Here is a 10,469-nt window from a genome sequence, read left to right on the forward strand (position 1 = left end):
AACCGTCATGCGTTTTTCAAGAAACTTTAACTTGCCTTTGTCAATCCAGCTCTGAATATCATCACGAAATATGACATAATTGTTTGTGGCATGTTTGGTCGAGTTATGATATTTGCAATATGTCATTCCTTTAAGTTCTTCAACCTTGGGAATGCTATGCCCTGACCGAAGTTTAATGATCTTCGCTGATAGCAATTGATCAAAAATTGCTTCGGCCTTTGTGATATCAAAGGTATAAACTTTTGATGTCCTTGCTGTTTCTTCAATGGCCAAGCAGGTTTTAACCTCCTTGGAATTAATTTGACATACTAAGACTCCTCGCCTTCGGTCGACGCGTAATTGACCGTAGGGTTTTTGTAAATAGTCCCTCGAGATGAAGGTTTCGCCACCTTCTCTTCTTGGAGCAAATAGTCATATTGCTCGACATGCTGGGCTAATTCATACATATCCTGAAAGTTTGCCCCCAAAAATTTCTTTTTGTATTCTACATCGAGTCTGTTCAAAGCAAGTTTAACAAACTCGACTTCAGGGAGATGTACTCGGCACCAATTCCTGGCCGATTTAAATCTGGTAAGATAATCCATTGGTGACTCATCAGATGCTTGAGCCATCCTTGTCAACGAAGAAACTGACATTTCCATCCCTTGCCGATAAAATTGCTCGTGAAATCTCTCGACCAATTCCTCCCAGCTTTGGATGGAATTAGAGGAAGGTTGATATACCAGGCAAATGCTGACCCTGTCAATGAAAAGTTGAACATCCACAGCTTGTGAAAATCACTGTTTACATCTCCGCATTGCACGGTGAAACGAGCCACATGTTCTAACGAGGATAAAGACAATTCTCTCGACCAATTTTTGAACCGTTCTACGTAAGCTGGATATGGATGGATGAATTTAGAGAACTTCGGCCCCTTTTCATGGCCTAATCAATCGTTCGCTGGACCTCGGTTATATCGACAGACGTTACTTCCATTCTCTGGTCGGGTCTATCTATCCTGCTACTCGATCTTCCTTTTTTTTCTAAGTCAATTGGCTTGAGCCGAGTAGGGATTGGCTCTGCCTGTACTATTGGTAATAGATTATTCCTTTGTGGCAATTGCTGGGAAAGATCGAATGACATGTCGTCGCAGACCTTACTAACCAGTATTTCAAGCAATCGGTTTTGTACCTCACTGGTACTGCGTATCACGTCGTGTAGTTTATCGATTCCTCCACTAAATGTCTGTTCAACCGCCCTAGACTGTTCGTCAAGTCGTCTTTGAAGAAACGATCTTGTTGGTCGATCAGAGCCTTCACCACCATCCTTATCATAGTCCTCTACTATCCCATTCATTGAGAACGCAGGTGTTTTTGTTAGGGATTTCTAGACTGCAAAGCTGACCGCCGAGACCAACTTCCTTTTCTTGACGAGTTGCGCTTGTGGACTCAGGTGTCACGGCACTAAGGTGATTTTGTGCCTGTGATACACTGTGTCCTATGCTCTGAATTGGCAAATCGGTTGTTGATTTTCCCATAGCTGTTTTCTTTTTAACCGATTGTGTTTCAATTGGCATGAACTTCGTAGTCTTAGCACTGGGCCCACTAGGCGTGCCAAAATGTTGACCCTAAAAACTACTAAGCCTACGTGGCACGCAGGCCAAGTAATCTATGAGCTAACTACGTCCTTCGGTAGAATGCGGGGCGTGCCAACTCGTCGGCTGAGCTCGGCCGAGGAGTAAAATATGCTGATGTTGTGTTGAGTACGCGGCCGACTTCTGCGTCTTGCAATTGCAACCAAGGAAGGAACACGTCTCGGCCTCTTGGGTTCTCGAACCTGAAGACAAGGCTACTATTCTTACGAAGTTCACAAATCGTCGTAGTCGGATTCGGTCACAGTGATGGTATTCGTCAAAGTAAACTCACGTCGAATAGACACCAAAGTGTAAGGGCACAAATACTCAAAGCGGATATATGTCTTAACAATAAACGTGGTTTGGCCGTCGGAATGCTGAACTCTAAATCCCACTTGAGAGTATCTAATCATAAACTAACTCGGCATGCAATGTGCCGAGCCTAATAAACTGTAACACCTCACTTCGCCGAGAAGGCTAATGAGATGACCTCGACCAATAAGGATTCAGAAATCCTTTTCGACCGAGACTTGCATAGAAAAGCAGTCACCCTCGACGCAGTGCTATCTATGCCGACTGAAGATGCTACGAGACCAGTTGGTTCTACGGTCAGAGCGCGTTCTATGCCGACTGAAGATATCACCGGTTGCCTTCATAGTGCTGTTTATCCAAACTGAAGGTGTGTCGGCAAAAAAAGAAAATGAAAAAATCTTGAGGTTGTTGAGAGAATTTACGCAGGGCAATTGTGTGTTGAATTGAAGGGGCTTGTTTCAATATCTTCCTTCCCTATTTATAGCAGGCAGCCAACCTGTATTGAATCCTAATCACTCCCGGATTAGAACTCTTTCTCATTATCCAATTTCATTTCAGCCAATGCTATTCCTACGAGGACTCCGAACATAATTCGTTATCAGACCGTATTCAATCTCAGCATCCTGATCCCGTCGAGACTCCCTCTCACAACAGGATTCGTCCACATTCCATTTTCTAATAGGAAATGGCTAATTTCGACCGTGCAGCCCATGGGTTAAATATCTCCTATTGATACCTATACACGACTTCTGGGCCGAGAGAGGATTTAAACCCGGCCTATCCAACATTGGGCCGAGTTAATTCTAACTTGGCTCAAACAATATTTTAGGCCCAAACAAGTTCAGACAAGGATTAATGAAAAAGTGTGATGTATATTAATTAAATGTATTGAATGGCATTTAAAAATGTTGTATACAAACAAAAGTTTCCTTTAAAATTTGTAACAAAATTAAATAAAAAAATTATTTAAACAAAAAAATAAAATAAATTTATAGTTATGCGTGACAACATTTTTTAAATATTTGTCGCACAAATATTAAACAATTCATTTTTTTTTAAAACTGGTTATGATGAAATTTTAAACAACTTCGTCGCGCAAACATGTAAAAATTTGATTTTTTTTCCCAAAATTGGGTGCATTTGTATTTCGATGCGTTCAATTCATTTCACTACTTTTGTCTATCTCAGACTCAAGCTTCTCTCTCTCGTTTGTAATTTGAATTCCTTTCAGACCCAAGCTCTGCTCTCTCTCTCTCTCTCTCTATTCAGTTAACCTCCTTACTATATCTCTCTCTATCTCATACTCAATCTTAATGTCTCCCTCTCTCCCTCTCTCGCACTCCCTTGGTTTCTCCGTCTCTCAGTCATTCTCCATCTCAAACCCACATCACTCTGACCTGACACCGCATGCAACTTTACTAGGTAAGGACCTAATCTCCCTTAATTCATCTCCCTTAATCAATTATTTATAAGTGCAATTTTCTAAATTTTGATCTTCAATTATTTTAGTTACAACATTTAAGGATTTAGGGTTGGAATAGGGAATCTTGGGATTTAGGGTTGGAATTGGGAATTGTAGTTGCTCATGGTGTAGGGTTTGAATTACAGATTTACAAGTTGTGGTATTTTTTATTTTATTTTAGGGTTTTAATTATGAGAAATTAGTAGGGAAGGGAATTAAGATGTCCAATCATCGTTGATGTAGCCCTGTGTTGGATTGGTGAATGTTCTAAATTTTTGTTATAACAAGCTAACAACTAATATTGCTATTTTTCTGTTGGATTCTTGAATCGTACTATATATAGCCATGTGTTGTCATTGTCCTGCAAAAAGGAACCCTAGCTATGAACATCTTGTAATGTGATTCAACGGAAAGGAAAATTAAAGTGAATTTGGTTGTGTTAAATTCCCTAATTTAGTTGATAGGACTCCAAAGAATTTCCTAACGGTTCAAATTGATCTTACCATTCGTTGCATATATACTAGTGATGTTTTCATGAAACGTCCAACCCTGTGTAAAACCAGAAATGAGGTAGCTTTGAATTGTTTAGCTAAGAAGGAAAAAGACAATAGTTTAGTTCATAGACGATAACCTCTACAATACCACTTTAGATGTAAGTATTGCTTAACATATACATATACAAAATAAAAAATTAGTTGCATGATCAATGATAGTAAATACTAATCTTATAGTGATAATGCACAGTATAGAAAAACATGAATGATACGTTGAGAAAATGAGTAGTGCTAAAGCATGATTAAGACATTCCCATTTGCATTATATTAGCTGGTCTAAAAGGAAAAGGCTAGGTTCAATATTTTAAGGATGTCCTGTTTCATTTGCTAAACAAAACTCTCACTCACTTCGTCGCAATGTCACTGTCTGTTTGTCCTTTTTTCCAGTTATATTTAGCAAGGAGCTATCCAAACATTAGTAGTGGGATATGAGCATGATTAACTTAGGATAATAAAAAGATATTAAAAAAACATCGCCTGCATGCATAGATTCCAAAATAAAAGCCTCATAATCATTGCTGCACCAAAAGTATGAAACCTACATTACAAAAGAAAAAATTGAAATGAATTACATCTATTTAAGTTCATGTCCTCATACTATTTCCATTTATTTTTATTCGAATTCACACCAAGGTATTGAGTGATATGAATGGTTTTAGATGATGACATGGGTCATTGGTTGATGTATTATATGTGCCATAAGCTGGTGAGTTGGGTAGTTATAAGGATTGCTTAGTCATTAAGCTTTGTATTTGGTATAAATAGTGGTGAGAATATTCTTCATCACATCTATAAGTGATCTTCTTCAGTGCATAAAAATGTTGTATGCTCAAAAGTGTTTGAAGACTATTGATTTGATAATATGTTGGCTTTAACTTTGTAATGGCATGCATTTGAAGATTATTGTAGATGGGTAAATTTGTTTGTTTGTTTTCATGAAAAAACATGTTCATTGCAATACTCAATTTTATTCCTATCTCATGTTTTCATTCACCTTATATATGTGAAATGAAATGCATATAATAAGATGATATCTAAACATATTCATGATTGTTTTTGTAGATGTCAAACTTAATATCAAACCAGTAGGTAGCTAGTAGGGGCAATCAAACACCTTCTCAATGAGGTAATGTTGCTGCCATCTCCACACCTGATATGGCCACGACGGGTGTCCCTCTAGTTGCGCCTTTGGGGCAATGGTATCTACGGCTGTTGTGTCATCGACTTCTTCAATGACGCATCCTGTCCTAAGCGCCCGACGAACTCATCGACGACGCTGAACTTCTGAGAAGGCTTAGCCATCTGGTGATGCTTCCTCTGTCTATGGAGAGGAGTAGGGTTGGAAAAAAATCCCAAAAATCCCAAACCAAACCAAAAAATTCCCGAAACCAAACCGAAAAAATCCCAAACCGAAATTCCCGAAAATTTCGGTACCCAATACCGAACCGATCCCGAAAGTTCGGTACGGGAATCGGTCTCATGTTTTTGGGATTTCGGTATTCCCAAACCGAACCGAAAAAAAAATATATATTTTATTTAATTTTTAAATATATATTTAAAATTTTAATAGCCGTTGGATTCTGTTGAGATTTAATCTCAACCGTTGTTATGTTTTAAACCCGTGTCTGAGTCTCTCTCGGTCCCTCTCGAGTCTCGACAGTCTCGTCACTCTCACTCACCCTCACCTCACCTCACCTCACCTCAGACCTAAATCCCGATCTCTCTCTCGGTCTCTCCTCGCCGATTTGTCTCTCCTCCCACATCCGTCGCCTGAATCCCGAATCTACCCGCACGGCCACACCAGTCCTCATTCCTCTGGGTCCTCACTCCTCACCTGAATCGCGCCTTCACCCACTGTCCTCCATACCAATCCTCAGTCCGCACTCCTCCTCATTGCAAAAGGTAAGAAATTCCTGCAATAAACTCACCCAAAGTTCATACAAATTGTTTGATTCCAAATTTGATTAGAGATTTTGAATTTGGGTTTCTGAAATTAGGGTTTCTGAATTAGGGATTTTGAATCGACGGAGAGGTTAGGAACCCGCTACTTTCTGATCTATATCGCTATTGTGTATATGTGATTCTGTATAGTCTTCTGGCAGGTTGAATGATATATCTCTATGATTTTGTCAAATCTGTTTTCCAGGTGCTACAAAGAACATGAGAAAGCTGAGGATGCAAAGCCAGCAACTGCCTCGTCTGTCGCTGGAAACTGAAAACCATGATTTGCTGGTGGCTAGGGTTTCAACCGTTGTGACACTGCCTTAACTTTTGTTGTGGAGCCAATTCGATCTGCTACTTTTGAGGCGTTTATTCAAAATTTTGTACTCTCAAGATTGACAAGATTTGCAGGTTGAGATATTTCTGCCATTGATTTGTTATACTATGTCAGGAACAGTTTAAGCATCTCGTAACATATGCTTAAGTACACTATACGAGTAGACTGTTGATGCATTTCTCCGATTGACAAGCATTCATCTTTAATCATGTATCTAGCTAGATTGCTTAAAAAATGGAACGATCTCCTTTGCAAGTAAGTGTGCCATTTCATGATTGAAGATCAAACTGTTTGAGCTCCATGTTGTGGATTCTTGTAAAATGTATAGAGTTGATTAGATCCATAGAAGAATCTAGAGTTTTTCAAAGCTTTCACAAACATGATTAATATCACAGTTTCATTCAATAAATTGGGATGTGAATGAATGATTATGCTTTTGTTATGACTTAGGTTTTTCCATCAAATCAACCCACCAAATGTTTAGCTTTTTATGAATCAAACCTCCATGTTTAGATTTAGTTCGTGACCCTCCCCATTTGTATGTAATCTGTATGCAGGTCTATGTCTTTGTTGGTTGTAGGGAAAAGAGATATCAAGACTTGAAATTCCAATAATCTTATGTGATGATGATGTTCAAGTTTTAGGTTTATTGATCTTGTTGGAATCCATTTATGAAACCCCTTGTTTCTGGCATTACTTCCGTTTGGTATGTGTGTATGATGAGATGTGAGATTCTCTTATTCCCTTTGATTTGAGGTGCTATTTGTTGATGGGTTGCTTTATCGAATGCTTTTGAAGAAAGGAACCTCATTTTTGCTTTTCTCAAGCATATGATTTCCTGTTTTATGCCATATTCCCTTTGCCTTATTTAGCACCTTTCTTAATATCACATTCTCTAACCAATGTTGTATATATATGCAGATTAAGTTATCTATATAATTCTGGTCCTTGTTGCAGTTAATAGTTAGTATTGGTTGAATCCTATAAGAGTGTCATATTATATTACAGTTAACTCATATATGCCCTTGCAGTTAATATATAGTATTTGTTCTCTTCTTTTCTGTTATGGAAGAGTGATAAATATGCATTGAGAACTTGTTTTTGCTCTTTTCTTTCTCTCTGAAACTTCTAATGACTAACTGATTATCTGTGCTTTTGGATCAGATCCGAGTGTACTGCACCACTCCACTCCATTACCCGCTATAATAACAAGTGTATTCAGTCTTCGGTTTGAATTGAGGCTTGTTAAGGTTAGTACAATATGTTAATGTTATTGCATTGGAATTGGATATGTGATTTATTGATTGGAATTTGGATATATGTTGAACTGTGGTTGTGATATATTAATGTGCATTGTTATTTTATTTGTTAGGATGGATGGGTCTAGTAGCCAATCTAGTACACCTATGGTCTCGGTATTAGGAAAACGAAAACAAACCCAACCTAGTGGTACCCTTCAACTAGGCACTCCCTCACCTCAAGAATATTTGCATAATGATTATTATGAAGATTATTGGGATGATGATCCGGATATGGAGGAGGAAGAGGGGGAAGAGGGGGAAGAGGAAGTAGAAGAAGTAGAAGAAGTAGAAGAAGTAGTGAGACAATGGGATGGTCCTCCTCGGAAAAAGGGCAATAGGAGAAAGGGTCCAAGTCCGGCATGGAATGATGCTAAGAGGGTAACTATCACCGATAATAATGGGGAGAAATTGTTCATGGCCGAATGCAAGCATTGCAAACTCTTAGTACCGGCACACCCTAGAACTCATGGGACGGCGGGAATTCTTAAGCATTTGAGGAAATGCCCGGGTTCTAGTCTCTTTGAGAATGTGGATCCGAACCAACCTACATTGACACAAGCAAGGATGGGAGGTCCGGTTGTCACTCACACTTTCAATCAAAAAAGACTTGATAGGAGATGTGTGAGGTGGATTATAATAGCGGAGATGCCTTTTAGGGTGGTTGATCAAGAAGATTTTCGAGCTTTTATTCGTGACTTGAATCCAAAGTACAAACTTCCTAATAGGCATAAGGTGGCGGCGGCGGTTTTGGAGTTGTATTTTGAAGAGAAGGCAAAAATAAAAAGTGTGATTGAGGGATTGAGAGTGAGTATTACAACCGATACTTGGACCTCAATTCAAATGATAAACTACATGGTCATCACGGCCCATTTTTTGGACGCTAATTGGGGATTGCATAAGAGGATCCTAAACTTTGTCCAAGTTACTTCTCACAAGGGTGATGATATTGGAAGATGTCTAGAGATTTGCTTGAATGATTGGGGCATAGACAAGGTGTTTAGCATTACCGTTGACAATGCTAGTGCAAATGACACCGCTATTGCATACATGAAAAGAAGACTCAAGTCAAATGGTACTCTTTTACTTGATGGGGCTCACTTGCACATGAGGTGCGCTTGTCACATCCTCAATTTGATAGTTAAAGATGGAATGACGGAGCTTAGTAGGGAAATTGATGCCATAAGAAATTGTGTGAAGTTTATACACTCATCCCCGGCAAGGTTGGAGTCTTTTAGGGAATATTGTGTCTTGTTGAGATTTGATAGGATGTCAAGTATCCCTTTTGATGTTGTCACAAGGTGGAATGCCACGTATCAAATGCTTAATAGTGCTTTCAAGTTTAAAGAAGTGTTCTCTAAGATGACCTTTGAGTGTGACTCTTTTATTGCTTACTTTAAAGAGGAGGTCTCGAAAGAGGTTAATGGGGTGACAACAAAGGCCAAGCGGGTGGGTCCTCCGGAGGTGGATGATTGGGAAAGGTCGGTGAGTTTTGCTCATTTTCTCAAAAAATTTTATGATGCCACCTTGACATTGAGTGCAACCCTTACTCCAACGTCACACTTAATACTTAGCACGGTGATTGCCTTGCAAGTAGAGATAGAAGAACAAATTTTAAACGCCTCTAATGCTACTTTGCAAAGTGTGGCTACCTCAATGAAGCTCAAGTTTGACAAATATTGGAGTGACTTTGAAAAGGTGAATCCTATTCTCTTTGTGGCCCAATCACTCGACCCGAGGTACAAATTTGATATGTTGGAGACAAATTTAGAAGAGCTCGGCTATGATTGTGACAAAATAAGGGAGGAGAAAGTAAGGGTTAAAGGCTATGTAACCGAGTTGTATAATGCATATAAGGAGGGAGGGATCCTTAGTGGTAGTAGTACTAGTAGTAGTGCTACCTCAAATATGGAGCAAAGATCAAGTGTTGTACTAGATGATGGGGCGGGGGGTGTGATGGTAGATATTGATGTTGCTTCAAGGATGACAAAGAAGATCCAAAGAAAGAGAGCGGAGGCACAACAAAATGAGATAGCCAATGAAGTGGATATGTACTTCAATGATCCACATCAAAGCCTAACATATGAGGGTTTCAATCTTTTGGATTGGTGGAAAGGAAATTGTGGTCAATATCCAATTCTTAGTAAAGTTGCTAAGGATGTATTGGCCCTTCCTAGTAGCACCGTTGCTAGTGAGAATGCCTTTAGTCTTGGTGGGAGAGTTGTTGATCCTTTTAGAGCTTCCTTAACACCTAAAACGGTTGAGGCTTTAGTGTGTACTAGTGATTGGCTTAGAGGAAAAGAATTTTGTTTCTACAAGGAGCCTACACTTGACGAATTATATTTCTACGAGGAGCTTGAACGCTTAGAAAAAAGTAAGCAAACAATTTAATTTCCTCATTTATTTTCTTAGTATTTATTATCTATTACTATTAGACTATAATTCAATCTAAATGATTTGTGGTTTATTGTTTTAGGCATGGCTAATTTGGGAGGTGAGGAGTATACAACACAAGAAAATGAAATGCCACCTCCACCTCCACCTCTTCGACCACCTCAAGTTGAAGTTCAACGTCAAAATCAAATTAATCAATCATTACCTCCACGACCACCCATTTTTAGGGGAAGGGCTCAACCATCTACATCAAGGGGAAGAGTACAAGTACCAACAAGAAGGGGGCAACCACAAGCATCAACAAGATCAAAGGGCCGAAGGGGCCGAAGAGGCCAACAATCTTCATAAATGTTAAGCTTTGCTTTTTTGCTTTTGGTTTGTAATTTAATTATTTTGAAACTTTGGCTCGTAACTAATTTTTTTTCTTTTGGGTTTGTTACTTTATTTATTTTAAAACCTTGGCTTGTAAGTTGTAACTAATTTTTTTTGCTTTTGGATTTGTTACTTAATTTATTTTTATTCCATGCATTTGTAATAGAAATTGAATGGGCAAATGCTA

At 38.8% G+C, this 10,469-nt stretch overlaps 1 protein-coding gene across 1 annotated transcript; it reads left to right on the top strand.

The window, feature by feature from the left end:
* Positions 1–6,097: 6,097 nt before the first annotated feature.
* On the top strand, positions 6,098–10,469 carry LOC108171359 (zinc finger BED domain-containing protein RICESLEEPER 2-like). Its single transcript, XM_070808661.1, has 4 exons — positions 6,098–6,292; positions 7,383–7,468; positions 7,591–9,890; positions 9,993–10,469. The coding sequence occupies exons 3-4, from the start codon at positions 7,592–7,594 to the stop codon at positions 10,256–10,258; spliced, it is 2,565 nt and encodes an 854-aa protein (XP_070664762.1). The 5' UTR covers positions 6,098–6,292; positions 7,383–7,468; position 7,591; the 3' UTR covers positions 10,259–10,469.

The sequence above is a fragment of the Malus domestica genome, chromosome 11 (assembly GCF_042453785.1).
Source record: "Malus domestica chromosome 11, GDT2T_hap1".
Classification (NCBI taxonomy): Eukaryota; Viridiplantae; Streptophyta; class Magnoliopsida; order Rosales; family Rosaceae; genus Malus; species Malus domestica.